General features: G+C 40.7%; 1 protein-coding gene across 2 annotated transcripts in view; it reads right to left on the bottom strand.

The window, feature by feature from the left end:
* Gk5 (glycerol kinase 5) overlaps window positions 1-21,059 on the bottom strand; it is a 65,276-nt gene extending 44,217 nt beyond the window's left edge. The window contains exons 1-4 of one of the 2 annotated variants that reach the window (XM_013160029.3): window positions 20,860-21,059; window positions 10,777-10,870; window positions 7,742-7,817; window positions 281-374 (exon numbers count right to left, since the gene is read on the bottom strand). In XM_013160029.3, the coding sequence (XP_013015483.1) occupies window positions 281-374; window positions 7,742-7,817; window positions 10,777-10,870; window positions 20,860-20,991 (396 nt within the window). In that variant the 5' untranslated portion in view covers window positions 20,992-21,059. The remainder of the gene's footprint in view (window positions 1-280; window positions 375-7,741; window positions 7,818-10,776; window positions 10,871-20,859) is intronic. The other variant, XM_013160028.3, reaches the window with a different exon arrangement.
* Between the last annotated feature and the right edge of the window lie 253 nt (window positions 21,060-21,312).

The raw sequence follows: 21,312 nt of genomic DNA on the forward strand, positions 1-21,312 counted from the left end.
TTTTCCATTTCTGAATGGCAGAATTCCCACAAATATATAAAACTATAACCTACCACAAACCTCCTGAGGACTTTCTAAAATACAGTTGTCAAGTACTTAAGCCACATATTAGTTTTGGGATAACTATTACTAAATTTCATTGATTTGAAGATCGTGTGTTTGTGTATTCTATTCCTGTATTTTAAAACAACAAAGGTAGGAAATAATCAGTTAAGTCTACATTAGGAGATATTTATAAAAAATAAAATAACATTCAAATTATAAAAGATAAAAAGATTACCTTCATCATAAGAGAATTATTGCAAGATTTTACAAGTTCAATCCCTCTTTGATCTTGCCAACTAATGAAATTGTGAAAATGCTTTCCTGTTTTCCTAAGAAAGGCAGAAACAGTATTTTAAGACTCGGTTTAAACTACAGACTAAAGATCTATCAGAAGAGAAACAAAATCAGAGCTCAAACAGTCATTTCAAAGTAGGATAAAACTTTCCAAACAACTTCTTAAAAAAAAAAAATGGTTAGGGATGTAGTTGAGTGAGAAAGACTGGGTTCAACCTCTAGAATTGTAGGGGCAGAGGGGAATAAGAAATACAGAAGGAAAAAAGTCCTTTTTTCCGTGAGGCTCCTATATACCAACTTCCAGCATCTATACCTCACCCCACGCTCCCCCAAAGGGCCTAGGCCTTTGCACACACTAGGCACACCCTGTATGGCTGAGCTACACCTCCAGCCCTGCTGTCTTCTAATCTTCAATATCAAATTCAGACTTGCTTCCTACTCTGTCTCCAAGTCTCTTCCTATGTAAACTTAACCATGTTCAATTCCCAAGACTGTCATTCCCCATCTTACCTAAGTGTCCTACACTTATGGTCACATCTTCACTGATTCAACAAGTATTTACACAGCAATTGGTGTCAAGAATTGGGAACTGGTCTACAGACAGAAAAACATGGTATCTTTCCCCTGAAAAATACATTTTTCCCCCTAATGAATATGCTTTTTACTATGGAATCCAAACAAATAATTATTCAATTGCTTTACCCTGATGAATATACTTTTTTACTAGGGAATTCAAAGAAATAATCGCTTAATTCCTTACTTACAAAAGAAAGATGAGATGTTATTAAAAACTATGGTAATGTCTAAATTTTTAAAATTTGTTATAATAAAAGATAGAGCTGGGTGTGGTGGCTCACACCTGTAATCCCAGCACTCGGGAGGCTGAGGTGGGAAGATCACTGTGAGTTCGAGACCAGCCTGGGCTACAAAGTGAGCTCAAGGCCAGCCTGAACTGCATGGTGAGACCCCATGTCAAAAAAAGACAAAAAAAAAAAAAAAAAAAAGATATATTGACATAATCCCTCCTCCCTGCTTCTAACACACGTATCCCATAATTTTTGCCGCTTTCTGAAGCAATTCTAGGGTTTTTCTCTTTTGTATCACTAGTGGCTGACTTGAGGTCCCAAATCAACTCAAAACGTCTACATTGCATGGTCACTTTGACTGTGGGGAGGACGCAGAAGTCAAGTGGTGCCACCCCAAGTGACTGTGATGATGAGGAGACACGGCCTGCTTTTCCACTGGGTGGCAGCCAGCACTCACCATTCTCTTCATTAGGCCTCAAAAGAACACCAAAAAATACTTCCAAACTGCCTTGGAAGGTGTGAGAACAATGGGATAAGCATGGCCTATACAAGGGGAGTATTCTGAAGGGATGAAAGGCAATGAGCTTCTTATTATAGTATTTTTAAACTTAAACATTTGCCTTACATTTTGATCTCCCCCTAGAGTCTCATGAAGGAGAAATACAGTGTCTTAACTGTGTTAAACAGGGAAACCTGGCCTGGTTTGGGGGCAGTAAGTTTGAGAAGGAACAAAGGCACTGCGTGCTGAAAGATATGTAAGAATGAATATTTCTGTCAATGTGTTATTGCACATTCAAAGGTCCAAAAGTAGTATAAAACATGATGTGTTAGAGAAAATGAAATGCTAGAGTGGTCGAAGAGGAAAGAAGAGAAGAAAAATCACAAGATGAAAGTGGTATTGTTAGTTTGTAACACAGTACAAGACAACCTAGAAAACCAGAGCCAGGTGTGCTAGTGCACACCTATAATCCCAACACTCAAAAGGCTGAGGGAGGAGGATCACTGTAAATTTAAGGCTGGCCTGTGATACCTAGTGAGTTCAAGACCAACCTGAACTGCAGAGAGACCTTGTCTCAAGAAAACAAAAGACAGAGACATAGAGATGGAGAAAAAAAACTAATGTCAAGTAGTAGCATATATTCTAATACTCAGCCTTCATTTGAAATAATTTTCTCTCTACAAATAATTACAAGAAGAGAAATGGAAAAGAGCATGAATGGCAATATTATAAATTAATTGTCCTACTAGTGCAACCATTGTGGAGGTCAGTCTGGAGATTTCTCAGAAAGCTGGGACTGGAAGCCCCATTTGACTCAGCTATTCCACTCCTAGGCATATTCCCAGAACTGAAAGCATCATACCACAGTGATATTTGTACACCCACATTTATAGCAGCACAATTTGTAATAGCCAGATCTTGGAAACAACCTAAGTGTCCATCAACTGAAGAATGGATAAAAAAGTTGTGGTATTTTTATACAATGGAGTACTACTCAGCTATAAAGAATGATCACATTGAGACATTTATAAATAAATGGACGCAGCTTGAGACCATACTCAGAAGTGAAATAAAACAAACTCACATGTATAAATACCGAATAGTTTCCCTAGTGTAAGAAATGATAAGAATACATAAAAGTACGTGGTAATCACGATTCCCAATCACACTGGTTTGAAGCCATATAATGTTTTCACTCACTAATTAGAATGGTTTTAATCTGGGTTGTTTTATTGTCTGTGATACTACAAATAGCTATTTTGAAGAAAATAAGACAGCGTAATAGCTAGTGCTGATTGAATATCATCCTGTTTTGAAGCCCCATTAAGTTGTTATTCGTGTTTCTATTGGTTTTAACATGTTGTATCTTATTATATTTTAATGCATGCAATAGTATAAGCAAAATTTTTTTATAGGCAAAGAGATAATATAGAAACTGATGTTTGGTTTCTGTTAGCTGGTTCTAAATACCCTGCAATACTTTCATTTTCTTGAATGGTTTCACACTGTCTTGATAAGTTTGATGCTATAGTATACGAAGTTAGACTCAAATATATCAAGGAAAGAGACACTATGGTAACTACTATTAATGTCAGGCTATCTGGTGGTGAAACACAATGATGCTTAAATTGTTCGGTTCTGACCTGTGTTGTTCTATTGATATGTTCTTTTTTATCTCAATCTCCCCCCTTTTTTTCTTTTTTTAAAAATTAATTTTTTTCTTAGTATCTTTTAATTAAGGGAAAACTAAATTAAAAATAGCGGGATATATTATTGTAACTTTTTTGTTTTTCTATTAACCTGATTATAACTCCTGTATTGTTCTCCACATCTTGTACTGATTGATTTTATTATATTGTTTTGTTTAATAGTATCAAATTTGAGGGTATAGGCAACCACTTTGAAGGCAACAAGATATTCTATGATGCCCATTATGGTTTGACTATTATCTTCTTTGGAAGTCCTGTAAGGTCTCCAATGTGGGTTTTATTGGTCTTGTTCTGTACTGTTTTGTCCAATTCTTTTATACCAGCTGATTCAGGCAACTCTTTTTAGGATAACAAGAGGCATAATGGTAACCATTGTTTATCACCTAGTAATCTCTTTTTGCATTATATACTATGTCCATCCTCCTGTTCTGACTCTGTTTTGCTTTGTCATATTGGGTTTTTCTTTTTTGGTTCTGTTTTGTTTTTTGTTTTTTTCCTCTTCAAAGAAAAAGTTATAAGAACTGTGGAAGTAATGAAACCCCATGTGTGTGATTGTTATAAAAAAGAGCGGAAAGAAAGTGATCTAAAGGATATAACTGCAAGTATATGTGAGTGTGTAGGATGGAAAACCGTATTACTGAGTTTTTGTTGGATCATTGAACAGAACTATCTGCAGTCTCACTGTATTATTGTCCACTTTGTATGCTTTAATTTTGTAACCTGGACAACTGTTTCTGAGATGACAATATGTAACCTATTAACTAGTGATTTCTTACTGTATATTTTTTCTCTTGAAATTCTGTATTACTTGTAGCATTTTACTGTTTTGTTTTGTTTTGTTTTTCTCCTTAAATAAAAAAAATTTGTCTTAAGCCTTTTTAACATCTCACAGCTCTGTGACTCTTCATCTATTTTATGTCATAAATAAGAAACATTAACTTAAATATCAAATATAATGAAAGACACTGGAATACAGAGCGATTTCTCCTCTCAGATAATGAGAGCAGGCATCCCTGGCGCGGACGCTCTCTCTCATCTTTGTCTGCAGCTCCACACAGCACAAAGCCACACACTAGGGGCCCCAGTCAGTGCACTGGACCCCAAGCCCCAGGATACCCTGTTTCCGTCTGTTTCCATGGCTCACTGGCACATACCAATTGAGGTCCCCAAGAGACACTGTGACTGAAGAAACAAACAGCTCAAGGTTTTTCTTAGAACAGTAGGAATTCAAAAGAACAAAATACAAGAGGTATCATTTAGAGGGATTTCAGAAAGCAGGCTAAACACATCACTGACTAAATACACTGGGTAAAAGTTTAATCTGTAGAACATGAAGGAGACTTGAGGGCTGAAAAACATTAATGCCACTATATTTCCTGTGCTCTTAGGGTCAGGGAGCAGGTAAAAAGCAGGAGAAAAATGAACAGAAGAGTCCAAGTTCTAGGCTGGTTCTTCTCTCACAGAGCAGCAGGAAGCACAGCTCTTGCGCCGTATCTTCCCTGCTCTGGGGAGCTGGTGGAACCCACTGGCATCGTACAGCAGTGGCTTGCTGGACTAGTGAGCCGAACAAAGCTCTACTTTTTGAACTAAATGAAGAAAGAAGCCATGTGCATTTCTTCAAAATATATCAGTATTTTCATTTCTATAAGCAAAGAGTTTTTATAAAATTCATAGAATAAACACATTTCAAAAAACAAAAAAGGACAGTCAAGAAAATGAACCCAGGCTAGTGTAGTGGCCTACTCCTGTAACCCCAGCACTTGGGAGGCTGTGGCTGGAGCATCACAGTGCGTTCAAGGCCAGCCTGAACTATAGCAAGACCCTCTCCCAAAAAACAAAAAAAAGAACTCACAATGATTGCATTGGAAAGAAATCTTTCAGCTGGGCGTGGTGCCACAGCCCATAATCCCAGCACTTGGGAGGCTGAGGAAGCAGGATTAAGGCCAGCCTGGGCTACATAGTGAGTTCAAGGTCAGTGTGCACTAATTGTGAGATCCTGTCTGAAAAAAACAAAAACAAAGAAAGAAGTCGTCCTACAATGCAGCAAAAAGGAAGTTCAACTGTCTTGGAAGCTGATTCTTCTAAAAGTAAGGTGTAGACCTACTGTTACACAAAAATTTTTGCTTCTTAGTACTCTGGCCTGCCTATCATGAGTGATACCATACTTGGGGAATGATGACCACGATGCTTGGGGACTGACAGCCACAACCTGTGGAGCCAAAGACCTGTCTCCAAATCCGGCCAAATGTGACACTTTCAAAGAGCTCTTCAGGCCCTGCCAACACGCTTGCTGGTGCTTCCCTCTCATCCACTTCTCAGATGTCCCTTGGTCCTGTCTGATCAGTTTTTTCTTCCCTAATTTTTTCAATTTTGGGACACACAATGCAACCATTATTTATTGCAAACATGTACTAAAACAATAAAAATCTTAAAAATTGGAGGGATCTCATAGTCCAAATCCTTTACTTGCTTTTTCTCTTTCTGGATCTCTATCAGAGAATACATACATCTACTCCTCTAGACTTCCTCTATACCAATAATTCTCAAGTGAAGGTGATTCTGCAATGTGTGGAGAAGCTTGTAGGTGTCACAATGCAGGGTACATGTGGAGATGTCACTCAAACATCTACAACACCAAAGGACAGTTCCCATCATGAAGAACTATCTGGCCCAAAATGCAAAAGTGCAACTGAATAGAGCTCTACCCACAGTTTGTTCGTTTGTTTGCTTGTTTTGTCTTTTTGAGACACATCTTCACTATGCAGTTCAGACTGGCCTTGAACTTACCTTGTAGCCAGTCTGGCTTAGATCTCAAGGCAATCCTACTGCCTCCGCCTCCAGAGTGCTGGGATTACTGGTGTGTACCACCACATCAGGCTAGATAACCTGAATTGATGATTTATGCCTTCATCTCACAGATACATTAACTACTAAAGACTTTTTATGCCCAAGGGTAGATGTAGGAGCTTGGTAAATGTAGGTATCAATCTCATGCATTATGCCCTGAATAAAACAGTGTTCACGAGGACAAAATGAATTGTGCCTTGGTCACCTCTGAGTTATCTCCACATTCACATGTCTAAACCAATCAGTTGATCACTATCCTTTCCACCATCCCACCCACCAACCTGTTCCTCTTCTTGTACCCTGTAAATCCTATCACACTTTGACAAACATCAAGGTCGGAAATATTGCTAAATTTACATTTCTTCTTCTTACCTAATACTGAACCAAAAGTCAGGTCCTTTTAAATTTAACCTGAGTACATTTTTTAGACTCAGCCCCATTCCCTCCTTCCACTTTTCTTTCCAACTGCTCAAGCTCAATATATCTTTAGAGGCTAATGCTCGGTAACAAAGACAAATTTCACATTCTAAAAAAAGCAAAAAAAAAAAAAAAAAACACAAATTAAAGGCAATCTGGAAGTAGTACAAATAACATACGCTTTGCAGTCAAAAGATAATTTGTGGCTGGGAATATATGTAATTCAGTGGAAGAATGCTGGGCTAGCATGCCTGAAGCCTTGGGTTTAACACCCAGCACTAAAAAAAAGGAAGGAAAAAACAGAAACGAAAACCAGAAGAAACATACTAACTAAACCAAGGGGCTGGGTGGTAGCTCAGGGTAGGGCACTGGTCTAGCATGCACAAAGTGCTGGGCTCAATCCTCGGCATCAGGGGTAAAAAAGATAACCTGAAATGTTGACTCTGCTTGCTGAGTGACCTATATAACTCCTTTCTCTGCACTTTGATTTCTTTTTCTGTAAAAACAGGCAACACCTAAATAATTGGTCTGTTATAAGGTTGATGAAACGTCAAGCATCACGGGTCCTCATATGGTAACTATGACAAGATCACAATGTGTCTCACTCATGTATATCTCAGATGCATAGATGTTTATACTCTAAATCTTTTCATTTCTTTTCTTTTGGTACCAGGTATCAAACTTGGGACCTCATGCTTGCCAGGCATGTGCTGTGCCACTGAGCTAAACCCCTGGCCCATATTTTCAGTGTAAAGTAGTCTGAGAATATAAATCGTAAGCACGGCATTGTTTCTGAAATATGGTAGGTTCCTCCCTCTGTTTAGGTGTAAGGTAATTTTTCAGATTTTCAATCTCTGCTTGTTTGAAAAGCTAACTTTCATAAAAGAAAAGAGATTTTTTTATGGCAACAACAATCTCCTTATTGTTACTATACATCAGTTAAGCACAGGTGACATGCAGGGAGCAGATAAAACAGAACGTTAGGCTGTTTTCATGCTCTTAGCCAAGTGAGAAACTACTTTCATTCACAAATCCAAAGTTCCCCAAATAGGTTGTCCAGCCATCTACTCACTGAGGCACAAACCCAGCAGCAACAGTGCTCAGCACACAAGGCATGTACTCACCTGTTCCATGTAATAAAAGTTGCTCTCTGTGTTGATATACCAAGACCAATAACCTGACTCATCTGTATTCCTGCAGCTGAAAGTGAAGACAGAGAAAACATATATTTAAAAGTCAGTGATGCTTAATCTTATAATATCACAGCATGGAAAGTAATTGTTTCAATATAATCTTCAAAAAACCATCTAGGTATATAGCCTGTAATCCCAGAATTTAGGAGGATGAAGGAGCAGGATCAAATTAAAGGCCAGATGGGGATACACAATGAGACCCTGTGACAAAAAGGCAAAAAAAAGAAAAAATCTAAATATACCATTTTAATAAAACGATTAAAGCTGGTGCCAGGGGTTTAGCTCAGTGGCATAAGTGCCTACTTGGCAAATTCGAGGTTGTGAGTTCGAGCCCCAGCACCAAAAAAAAAAAAATACTAAGATGACCTAGTTATTTTTTACTTTAAAAAAAAAAAAAAACATACCCTTGTAAGAATAAAATAGCCTCTTTTTTTGCTTTAAATGTTGGGAAAAAACTAGACTAAATCAGATTGTATTATCTTCCTGATAATAGATCTTAATTTATACAATGATCGGTCATAATAGAAACTGGTTAGGGCCAGGGATTTAGCTCAGCAGCACAAGAATCTGCCTGGCAAGCAGGAGGTCATGAGTTCAATTCCCGGTCTTCCCCCTGCATCTTCCCCTCCAAAAAAAGAATCTGGTTAGTGGTGAGAAACCAAGGAAAGTAGAAAAAAGTAGTGTAACTACTGAAATGAGGTCATATTTTTTAACATAAACACAAATCAAGGACATATTGGGCCTGGGGATTTAGCTCAGCGGTGTAACTACCTGCCTTGCAAGCAGGCGGTCATGAGTTTGATCCCCGGTACTGATTTAAAAAAAAAAAAAATCAAGGACATATCTATAAATATGCCTTTTTAACCCAAGTTTCCTCAAATACAGAAATGCAAGTACATTCTATAATATTCTTTTAAAATAATTCATACCATTGGAAAAACTCAGGACAACTTCAATTGAAGCAATGAGGAAAATGTATTATTCCCATGAAATAGTCCTTCAAAATTATTTAATATGCTGCCGGGTGTGGTGGCTCACACCTGTAATCCCAGCACTGAGGAGGCTGAGGTGGGAGGATCGTTGCCAGTTCGACACCAGCCTGGGTTACAAAAAATAAGTTCAAGGCCAGCCTGAAGTGCATAGCAAGACCCCATCTCAAAAAAAAAGACAAAACAAAACAAAATTACTTAATATGCACTTGGAAGCCAAGGCAGGAAGACTGCTGTCAATTCAAGGCTAGCCTGGGGTACAGTGTGGAATGGTGTCTCAGCCCAGGCTAGCCTTGAATTTGCAGCAGCTCTCTTGCCTCAGCCTACTAAGAATTCTAGATTTTTTTAAAAATTATTTTTGCCAGGTACGGTGGCATAGGCCTATAATCCCAGTCCTGGATGCTGAATTAGAAAGTATGCTAAATTCACAGCTGGCCTGTGAGTTCAAGGCCTTGAACACAGCAAGTTCAAGGACAGCCTGAACTACCTAACAAAGCTGTCTCAAAAGAGCAAAGTTATTTTTTTCCTTAAGATAACAAGAGAATATTGAAAACTGAGTACTAAAAAACAGCATTAATGTTTTGTTTTGTGTTATTTTGATTGCCCTTACTACACAGTTCAAGGTGGTCTTGAACTCATGGTGATCCTCCTGCATCAGCCTCTTGAGTGTGCTGCTACCTCTGGCTGGTTTGGTTTTTGGAGAGAGGGACTTGCTACACGGTTCAGACCGGCTTTGAATACATTATGTAGCCCAGGCTAGCCTCAAACTCTTAATTCTCCTGCCTCAGCTTCCAAGTGCTAGGATAACTGGTATTCATCATCACACTTGACTGTCACACCATTATTCTTGCAAATTTTTTTACGTTTTTGGTGCTGGAATCAATTCAAGCCTGACACATGCTAAGCACATACTACCACTAAGCTACCTCCCCCCTCCACTTACTCTTGCAACTCTTTTAATAGCTTTTGAAATATCACAAACTAAAAAGATGAAGAGAAGCAATTCAGATAGAAAAACAAAGTAAGGGGACTGGAGATTTAGCTCAGCGGCATAAGCGCCTGCCTTGGAAGCAGGCAGTCGTGAGTTCAATCCCCGGTACTGATAAAAAGACAAAAAAAAAAAAAAAAAAAAGAAAAAAGAAAAACGAAGTAAAAGATCTTTTAGAACTCACAAGTCATCTTTTTGCAATGTTTTTCCAAAAGGCTGCAGTGAAAATGTTCCTAACGGGCTAAGATTTTATTTAATTTAATTTATTTTTTTGGATCAAACTCATGACCTTGTGCTTGCCAGACAGGCTTTTGTGTCACTGAGCTAAATCCCCAGCCACAACTGCTAAGATTTTAGCTGTGGTTAGACAAACAACACTGTATCAATGAGCCACACAGGAAAAACAGAACAAAAACCTCATTATACTCTAAAGGTAAGTGGCGTGGGAAATCATGAAGGAAGAATTGTACTTGGTGACTTCGCTTGCAGTGCTGTGGTCACATTATCAGCACCAGCTACCAGCTGGCCTGAGGGGCACAAGCATTATGTGCATACCACTGGCAGGTGACCAAGCAGAGGGCACAGTAGCTGCTATCTTGCTGTGATGAGGTCTGCGGTCAACCAAACAGTTCTCCTCAAAAATCCTGGGATGCTATGATCCCCTCCCCCCAGAATAAAATGCTGTATGTGTAACAAACTCAAAATTCTACAGAAGCCTACATTTTCTACACAAGCCTAAGGAAAAACTTTTTTTTTCCTGTACTAGTGACTAAACCTGGGAAATCATGCATGCTTATACAAGTGCTCCATCACGAAGTTATAGCCCCATATAAGTTTGTGACAGGATCCCACTTAGCTGCCAAACTGCCCTTAAACTTGCAATCTTCCTGCTGCAGCCCCAGGTGGCTGGGCATACAGGTGTATGCAAAACTCTTACTTCAAACATAATACACTGTAGAAATAACTGTTATTTTTATAAATTCTATTACCTTTGACAGCATCTTTTATTACAGTAACAAACTGAGTCCAGAGAACATCAGGATCAATTTCAACCCATCCAGCTTGAGGATAAATATTTTCTACCTATTTAGGAAAAGAGAAGATTTAGTAAAAATAATGTTAGATCAAGTTCATGGTATCTGAGCCTTAAATCTACTTACTCATTAAAATAATTAACAACATGATTTCAGTTATCTACTTTTTATTGTTAAAATTCAGGGATTAGGGTTAGGGTTAGAGCACGTGTTCAGTATGTGCAAAGCCTGGGTTTAAACCCTAGTATACCCTTTTTCCGAAAAAACTAAAAAAATACATATATACCCTTAAAAAGGACTACAAACCAACACGAAAATAGAAGTAGCTCATGAGTTTACAAAAAAATTTAGCTCTTATTTTAATCATTATTTTCCAAGTTTTCTACAATGAAAGTATTTTATAATTAAAAAGAATAAAACTTTTTTTGTTTGTGTTTTTATGTCTGGTTTTTTGTTTCGTTTTGGTACCAAGAATCAAACTCAGGACCTTGCGTTATGCCACTGAGCTGTATCCTAGCCTCTTGTTTACCTGTTCTGAGACAGTCTCACTATAAAAAGCAGGCTGGCCTTCACCTCACTTTACAGCCCAAGCTGGCCCCAAACTCATGGTGATCCTCCCGCTTCAGGCCCAAGTGCAGAAATTACAGGTGTGCACCACTACACCTCAGCAAACAATTAAAACTGTTTTAAAAATTTAGAAATAAACAAAAGAACTATGTTCCAGATCACACTATGATGGAGCAAGCACACATTCCACCCTGTGTCACTGTATACAATACAAAACCTAAACCTAACATGGTGGGGCACACCTGTGATACCAGCATTCTAGGAGGCTGGAGGATTATAGGTTCAAATCTGACCTCGGAAACTTAGTAACTTAGTAGGACCCTGTCTTAAAAAAAAAATTTAAGGGTTGGACATGTAGCTTACTGTGAGGCACTGGGTTCAATCCCTATTACTGAGGAAAAAACCCAAAAACCTAGGCAGAATGCTTGGAGCAGAGGAGGTTTTTTGTTTTTTTGTTTTTGTTTTTGTTTTATAGACTCTTAAATGCGTGCAGCAGCAGGCAAATTAAGAAAGTAGATAAGAATTTGAGGGCCACAGGGCTTATCCAGCATGTGCAAGGCCAGGGGTTAGAGCCTCTGTGCTATCAAAAAAGAAAAACACTGCGTGCAGGGAGCTGGGGTGATTTCTCACTGGCCTTCTGCCATCATCTGGCGTGGATACAAGCACCCTGAAAACCAGAACTTGGTTCCACAAGAAGCTCTGTTTTAGGGTTTGAAGAATTAAGAAAGGTTTTCATTCCTAAATTAAAAAAAAAAAGAATTGAGAAAGGAAACCCCTACCCCTCTGAAGGAATTAGAATGCCACCCTGTATTTCTATTCCGCTCGTCCTCCCTCTTCCGCACCCAGACTACCCAGCACTGACTGTGGCTGCGGCAGTGACAGTACGATCAGTGAATTCCAACGAACACCCACGACTGTAGAGAAGAGGCTTCCAAATCCACGCAGTGGTCACAGAAGGCAGGGAATAATCCTATGCTGTTTCTCATCTCTGCGCTTGTATTGCCTGGCATGCGCAAGTGAGCCAGAAGACTAAAAACAAGCCAGAGGACCAAAAGAGCAGGCTCAGCGTCCCAGAAGCAACCACGAAAACCTGCGAGAGGGAGGAGCTGGGAAAGATACCTAGAAAGCTGGAGATACACCTAGACTCTGCCCAAGAGATGCTAGTGCTGCTGTGACAACAGCTCTCACGCAGCAAGCCAAAGAAGTTAAGGGTTTCCCAGAGCATAGGCCCCAGGATGCCTTCTAGGCTGTCTACACGTAGGGCAGATCTGAAGACTACTAGCAAGATTCAGAACACAGAACTACCAGGGAACCACAGTCCACAGAAGCAGCCAGAATTTGTGATCTGAATCCTGCTAATAGAAAAGTATATTTTTCCTGCAATCCCTGCACTAGGGAGGCTGAAGCAAGAGGACTGCAATGAGTTCGAGGCCAGCATGCACTACAAAATGAAACCCTACAAAAGGAAAGGAAGAAAGAAAAAGAAAAGTGCATTTTTAACAGGATTTACTCAAGACATAATATTCAAAACATCTAGGATATAAACCAAAACTACAAGGTATATGAAGAACAGAAAATCTCAACACACATTAGAAAAGACTGTCAATAAATACTAATGCCAAGGGGCTGGGGATTCAGTTCAGCAGTAGAAGCGCCTGTCTGGCACGCACGAGGTTGTGAGTTCGACCAGTACCACAAGAAAAAAAAAAACACTAATGTCAAGATGACAGCTATTTCCAAATCACTTTAAAGTGGTTACTATAATGCAATATTAAAAGGGAAGACTCTTGAAAACAAAGATAGATGTAATAATGACTTCCTTATATAAATACACATCAAGATCAATGCATCAAGACATCATGTTGAGTTAGGCACTGTAGTGCATATTTATAATACCATCACTCAGGAGGCTGAGGCAGGAGGATCATGGCAAGTTTGAGGCCAGCCTAGGCTACATAATGAATTCAATATCAGGCTGGGCTATCTAACCCTGCCTCAAAAAAACAAAAACAAACAAACAAAAAACAAGTTGTACATACTACATATATACAATTTTAAAAAAAAGATTGGGGATACAATGTGACTCGGTAGCAGAAATCTTTGCCTAGTATTCATGAGGCCATGAGTTGGATCCCCGAAATGCAAGCAGGCAGGCAGGAAGGCAAAAAAAAAAAAAAAAAAAAAAAAAATCTTGCAAAAAAAAAAAAAAAAAGCAGAAAGCATAACTCAGTGTGGTGGTGCATGCCTGTAATCCCAGGACTCTTCCTGCGGCAGGAAGTGATTACTGCAAGTTCGAGACCAGCCTGGGCTACACAGTGAGTGTAAGGCCAGCATGTCTCAAAACAAAACAACAAAAAACAGAAATCAGAAAAAAGAGTATTTTAAAACTGAAATATACAATGATAAAAATAACTGAAAATCTGCCAGTGTCATATATTCTGGGAGACTAGGGCATCACAGTTCCAAGTTCACACTCAGACTTTGTCTCAAAATAAAAATGGGCTAGAGATGTAGCTCAGTGTAAAGATCTTGCTTTTAATCCCTAAGCACAAGAAAACAAAAAAATCTAAAAATTCACTGAATGGGCTCAAGGAACACAGAAAACAGAGTCAATAAACTCGAAGACAGAGCAATAGAAGTTATTCAATATAAAGATATAAAAAAGAAAGACTGGGAAAGAATAAAGCCTCAGAGGCCAGGGACAATAGCAAAAGGTCTGATTTTGTGTAGTCAGTTTCTGAAGAACAGAAACAGTTCAGTGCACAAAATAATTGTTTCTGAGAAGTAATGATGCTAAAAGTTTTTCAAGTCCAGTAAAAGATTTAAAGTTTTTGTATTGGGCTCAGCAGCACAGCGCCTGCCTGGCAAAAGCAAGACGATGAGTTCAATTCCCAGTATCAAAAAATAAAGAAAATAATAATAAACTGAACTAAACTAAAATCTATGTATTGCAGAAACTCAGAGAAACCTTACCAGAATAACTCCAAAGCATTATACACACCATATAACTAAAATGCACAGAATTAACAAGAGTGCAAGTTTGAAACCAATGTGTTTAAGAACTGTCAGTTCAGAATTCTGCATCAAAATCCCAAGCAGGCTGAGCATGGTGGCATATGCCTATAATCCTAGCAGTCGGGAGGCTGAGGGAGAAGGATCTCCATGAGTTTAAGGCCAACCTGTAGAGTGAGACTCTGTCGCAAAAAAAAAAAAAAAAAAAATTTAGAAGTTAAAATGAATTTAGAAAAAAAGCATTTAGAAGAGAATACAGAAAGAATCACAACAGTGTCCCAAGGAGAAAAAAAAAAAGAGAGAATACAGAAAGAAATCCTCAAGAATTGGGGTTATCCAAAGAATTTTCAGAGAAATGGTACAACTCATAAAACAAAATAACTGCATAATTGGAGTTCAAAGTTACAAAGACTTGTCATGGAGATAGCTCAGCAGCATAAGCACTTGCCTGGCTAGTGCAAGATCCTGAGTTCAAGTCCCAGTACCAAAAAAAAGATAAAAGTTAAAAAGATGTGAAGATGAGCATGGTACCATACACCTGTAATCCCACAACTTGAGAGGCTGAGGCAGGAGAATCCCTGCAAGTCTGAGACCAGACTTGCTACAAAGCAAGCTGAAGGCCAGCCGGAACTGCATAGACCTTGTCTCGGATAACCGTATTACTGAGTTTTTTTTTGATCATTGAACAAAACTGTTTGCACTCTCACTGTTTGAAAGTCCACTTTATATGCTTCAATTTTGTAACTTGAACAACTATTTCTAAGAAAAGAATATGTAATCTATTAACTAGTGATTTCTGTTTATTTTTAAAAGTTTGTATTACTTGTACCCTTTTTCTGTTTTTTCTCCTTAAATAAAAAAAAGACAGTAAGTAAATAAATATTTAAAAAGTTAAAAAGATTTGCCCTCTAAAAAGTACCATTAAGACAATGAAGAGTGATCTCCATAGTCTTATAGGAGACACCTTAACTAAAGTTATGAAATGTACTCCAAAATGTTCACATTGGTCTCTATCAAAAGAATTAATACATTTTTTGGATTGAAATGCCTGTGCAAAGGTTTCACATGGTTATGACAGTTTATTGTTGTCAAATTGATGATGTATTTGATATATTCATATTTCTGGAGGCATAGGCCTCCAAGATTATAAAATGGGGATTGCTTATGGTAGCAGACTTTTTTTCCATATTTATACCTCTCCTAATACTAAAGACTTGTGAGATTCACATTCCACTAAAGGTCTATAAATTGGTCAATGATACAAAAAAAAAAAAAAAAGACAATGAAGAGAAAGAGTACAGATTTGTAGAAAATATCAAACATAAGACTTAATTCCAGAATATATAAAGAAATCTCAATGTTCCACAGTAAGCAAACGAACAATCCAATTAAGCAAATGGGCACAGAAGGCCAAGGCAGAAGGATCTGAAGTTCAAGCATCTTAGTGACTTAGTGGGACCCTGTCTCAGAATAAAAAAATAAAAAGGGCTGGAGGTGTAGGCCAGTTCAAACTCTAGTACCCCCCCCCCCAAAAAAAAGCAGAAATGTTGAACAGACACTTCACTAAACAAAACATATTGTTTGGCCAGGGATTTAGCTCAGCTGCATAAGCACCAGCGTGGGAAGCTGGCAAGCACTTGAGTTCCATCCCAGTACCCAAAACAAACAAACAAACAAAATACTGTTTGTCAGAAGATATCAACATTGTTAGGCATTTAATGCAAGTTAAAACCACAATAAGGCAGGACACAGTGGGGCACCTCTAGAGGCAGGCTGTGTCATCTGGCACCACAGCACCATGATCCCTTAGGTAAGGGCCTGCGAAACCAGAGCCAGATAAGTTCTGCCCCTGTTCCTCAGAACCTGGGCCTCAGCGGGCAGGGAGGGTGTGTCTTCATTGTTTTCCCAACATCTTCAAGTACTTTGGATTTCAAAAGTATTCCATAAATAACAGGTGAACACACACCTCAGCACAGCCCATGACCAGAGGGCAGAGATTCTAAGGTGTAACTCTGGGAATCACAGGCACTTACAAACGCCAGGATGTAAGATGGGGCTGGTCCAGAAAGCCGGCTCAGTTTTTCCAAGGATTCCCATTTCCTGCCTCAACTAGATCACTGCCTCCCTGCAACCTGGCAGAAGGGACAAGGTTTATACTCTGGAGGAGCTGAAACACCAGACATGGCTCAGTGCTAGAGTAAGGGGGAGCACTGAAAAACATCAACAGACAACCAACTAAGGGCAAAATAGAGAAAAAAGAAACAGCAACAACATGCCAACATGCAGAGAATAAGAGAGATGCTGGGCAATATGGAGAAAGAATCTATTCTCTGGAAGTGAGCACATCAGAAACAGACTTAAACAGAATCTTGGGGCTGGAGATTTAGCTCAGCGGCATAAGCACCTGCCTTGCAAGCAGGCAGTCGTGAGTTCGATCCCCGATACCGATAAAAAGGAAAAAGACAAAAAAAAAAAAAAAAAAAAAACCAGAATCTCTTCTCTTTCTATGTATGCAAGACTTTGCTAACTACAGATTGTAATGGGTCCACTGCAGAAAGCACGTCCTCATCCCCAAGTCAGGATGGATAACTGCTTCATCCCTGTAACACTGCACACTCTCACCTAGAACCCCCAGCACAACTGCCCCCAACCCTGCCAACCCGTACAGCTCATCTCACCCTCATACTGGTCCATCTTCCACTGTGGTAACTATACACCCGATGCTGAGAAATGGGTAAAGAGGTATCTGTGGCTCCTAGTGTTTGAGGTAGAAAGTCTAAATTGCCGTGGTCCCCTCAGCTCAGCCCCGGTGAAGGCCCCCAAGGCTGTAGCCTGTCAGGGCAGATGGTCACCGTGTGGTGGCAGGAGCCTATGTGAGAGAGCAATCACGCATGTTCATAGTAAGGAACCCTCGGAGCTGGAAGGCTTCTGGCTTGCAATTGTACAACCACTCCCTCTGGAGAACTAACTGGGATCTCAAAAGAGAGTCTTCAAACCCACATGAGGACAGCACCCTCAATACCCTGACGGCTCCCCAGGATGCCACACTAAGCCCAAGCCTGCAACCCATGAAACTACATCCAAACCACAGCAGTCTTCATATGGCATAATAGTGAGATCTGTCCTCTCTCAAAGGTCAAGCCAAAACCAAAAAATTTACGATTGGATTTAAGAAGAAAATACCTTTTGGTCAAAGCCAACAACAAAGACAACAACCAGAGTCCTCTTTTTAGAATGCTCAGCACATACCTTATTAGAGATCACACTGTTCTTTTGTGAGTGAACTCTTTGTCCTGTTCTCTTGACTATCATTTTTCATGGGTTCTCACACTGTTCTTTTGTGAGTGAACTTTTTGTCCTGTTCTTTTGACCATCATTTTTCATGGGTTCTCACAACAGCGTGCCATTCCACTGGGGAGTGTGTGTGTGTGTGTGTGTATGTGTGTGTGTGTGTATACCTGTGTGTAGTACTAGGGATGGAACTCAGGCCTCCCCTATGCAACCAGCCCTGTAAACCAATTTTATTATTTCTTTTTTTGTTTTCTTGAGACAGGGTCAGTATATAACCCCGTCTAGCCCTGAACTCACTTTGACCCTCCTGCCTTACTCTCCCAAGAGCTAGGACTAGACATCAACCACCACTGACCCCACCACAATAAGGATACAATTACACTAAATTTCTAGAGAAAAGTGACACCCCACCCAAAAACAAGAAATCCCAATTGTTTTATTATTAAAGACAGTAGGCATAAAATTACTTAGCCAAACTGCAACACAAGTTGCTAATCACTTTATTATGTTTGGTACCAGGGATTGAACTCATAACCTCATGCTTTCCAGGCAGGTACGCGGTCACTGAGCTATATCCTTGGCCCCTAATCACTTAGTTTTGTCTTAAGGCCAGTGCCACATTTTTAAGAAGTTTAGTTATAAACTCCTATTAGTTTAAGGGGAAATGTTACTCTTATGGCTTGTGCCTAGATGTACCCCAAAGGCTCATGTGGTCATAGGTGGCTCTTTTCAGAAGTGGCCAGACCTAGATAGAATATGTGACACTGGTATTGATTAGTAGTGATACTAAGATCAAGGGCACTGGGATTAAGGGTGTGAGTGCTGCCCCCACTAAGTAGCCTGGGTAAAACATAAGAGATACAAAGAGCTGAGGAGGAGCTGGGGATTTAGCTCAGCGGCATAAGTGCCTGCCTTGCAAGCAGGCAGTCGTGGGAGTTTGATCCTTGGTTACTGATGATTAAAAAAAAACAGCTGAGGGGAGGGGAATGGGGAAAAAAAGCAGCAGCAAGATAGACCATACTCAGGTACCAATTCCCTATGATGACTGTTAGCATTACATATATCTAAAATGTACCAATAAAAAAATAAATTAGAAAAAGGGATAGAGCTGTGGTCATCCCTTGATGGCTACCTTTTACCTGCCATGAACAGTTTCTCTTCTGCCACGCCTGTTTGCCATGTCACCCCGCTTTGCAGCCAGCTGACTAGGACTGAAACCTCTACAAACTGTGAGCTAAGCAAATCTTTCCCCCTTTAAGTTTGGGTGTTGGGGCTGAGGATTTAGCTCAGCGGCATAAGCACCTGCCTTGCAAGCAGGTGGTCGTGAGTTTGATCACCGGTACCCATAAAAATGAAAAAGACAAAAAAAAAAAAAGTTTGGGTGTTGGATATTTTGTCTCATCAATAAAAAAGTAACAGTTATGAACTCCTTACTCTAAAATACTAATTTAGCCAGGTGTAGGAGGCCACACTTGCAATCCCAGTACTTGAGGCAGGAGATCTGCCACGAGTTTGAGGCCAGCCTGGGCTCCACAGTGTGTACAAGGCAAGCCTGTAACACACAGCAAGACCCTGTCTCTAAAAAGCCATTATAATAAATAAATAAATAAAATACTGTTTCATCCTTGGAGGACAGAGATTTTCCCTATTTCCATTTATTGATATATTTTCAGACAGTCCATCCACAGTTTAGGATATAAGCAAACACTTCTAGTTTCTTGCCACTTGCAGCAATCTTGATTCATCTTTGACATTCTTAACCTCATTTCTAAATATACTAACGGTTTGCCCCAAATTATACTGCAACTGTGAAAATGTATTTTCTAACTACTGTGTTATTCTTTTGGTTCCAAATATTCCCGGCTCTCCACCCCTATTTCTTTTTCATTTGTGAGGGTTGAATACAGAACTGTATCTCCAGTTCTTTTTTTACTTTTTGTTTTGAGTCATGGTCTCATTAAGCTAAGTAGCCAGGTGGGCTTGAATCTGTCAACCTCCTACCGCAGCTCCCTAGAGTACTGGATTATAGGTGTGCGCCACAAGGTCTGGCACCATTCCTAAATAAATAAATAAATAAATAAATAAATAAATCACTGCTTAAAACAAAAGTACTTTGTGTCCAGAATTACAAGGGAGATTGTAAAAAGTATCGGTGTTTGTTAAAGACTCCTAAGAAGGAGCACAGTCACCCAAGGTCAAGAATCTCTCACCTCTCCTGAGGCCCCAAGGGCACAGGTTGTGGGTGGGCATGCTGTGTCCCGCATGCCCAGCCACAAAACGGTCCAGGAGCCCACGCAGCCCCAGCTCACAATCTGGTACCAAAACCTGAGGGAAAGTCAGTCGTTTCCGCTACGCAAATGCCCCAGCAGTCACTGCTTACTTGCACCCTGGATGAACAAACTCCCGGGCAACTACTGCAAGAAGGAACATCCCCAGGACATCGGGAAGTAGGGCGGATACCCAAGAAAAAGAGGGAGAGAGGGAACCGTTCAGGTGGCTGTCGGTCCCAGCGGTCCCAACACTACGCAGGTAAAAAGATGCCAATACTGAAAAGTGAGGAAGAACGCGATGTCCAATAAGCATTATTTTTGGCGCATTCACGATGTAGAAATCAACAGTTCATTAAAATGAGAACGGAGTATCAACTTCTTGGCTGTTCACCGATATTGCCAATGACAATCCAAGACTATGCTAAAAATCAACCAACCATTTGGCAGGACTCTCAAACAAACAACAAAAAAAAAAAATTGGGGGGGGGGCTTAGTTTTCAAGGACAGAACCAAAGAAAAGTAACAGATTTCAAAACTTGCCCAACACCTGCCATGTCCGTGGAAATCAGCCGGTCCTGTGAGAAGCTAGCACATTCTGGAGTAATAAAGACGATAACCAAAAACAAAGAACTTGAAAATCTATCAAGATCTGAAAAATCAAAGCGTGAAAGAAAGGTGGAGCTGGAAGTCCCTCAAGGAAGTACAGGGAAACCGAGCAGATCACCAACCACCTCCTGCACTGACACCGCAGCCCACCCCGCCCCGTCCCGTTTAGTCCCGGCCGGCGACCCGGGCACAGGAAGCGCACCCGGCCGGGCGGGAAGGGCGCGGGGCGCAGCCGGCGCGGGACCTGAGCGCGCCCCGACCCCAGGTGCCCGAGGACCCGCGCCCCGGTCACCTTCTGCGCGCTGGAGCCACAGACGCGCGCCGTCCGGTCATAGACGTGGCAGCGGATCACAGAGCTGCCCACGTCCAGCCCCAGCACGAAGCCTACAGGCTTCGGCTCCAGCCCATTACGCAGCTCCGACATCCCTGCTCGCTCGCCACTACGTCGCGGCCGCCGCCCCCCGCAGGCGGGCTATAAACGCCAGCACCTCAGGCCCCAGGGCGCCCGGACGGCCCCGCCCCGCCCCGCCCCGCCCCGCCCCGCCCCGCCCCGCGAACCCAGCGCTCGAAGCTGGAGCCACGCCCCGGGCCCCGCCCCGACGCAGTGACGTCTGGGTCGCGTGAGGGGCCGTAGCCGGAAGTTGCAGCTCCAGAACTCAACGTGGCCTTGACCCAGAGGTTGTGTGGATTTTGGTCTTGGATTCTGTTTTTGCCTTGTCACTCCCAGCAACTTGTGATCTTAGTA

This window comes from Cavia porcellus, unplaced genomic scaffold, assembly GCF_034190915.1.
Source record: "Cavia porcellus strain 051 isolate PalLab524CR breed Dunkin Hartley unplaced genomic scaffold, mCavPor4.1 scaffold_5, whole genome shotgun sequence".
Lineage (NCBI taxonomy): Eukaryota > Metazoa > Chordata > Mammalia > Rodentia > Caviidae > Cavia > Cavia porcellus.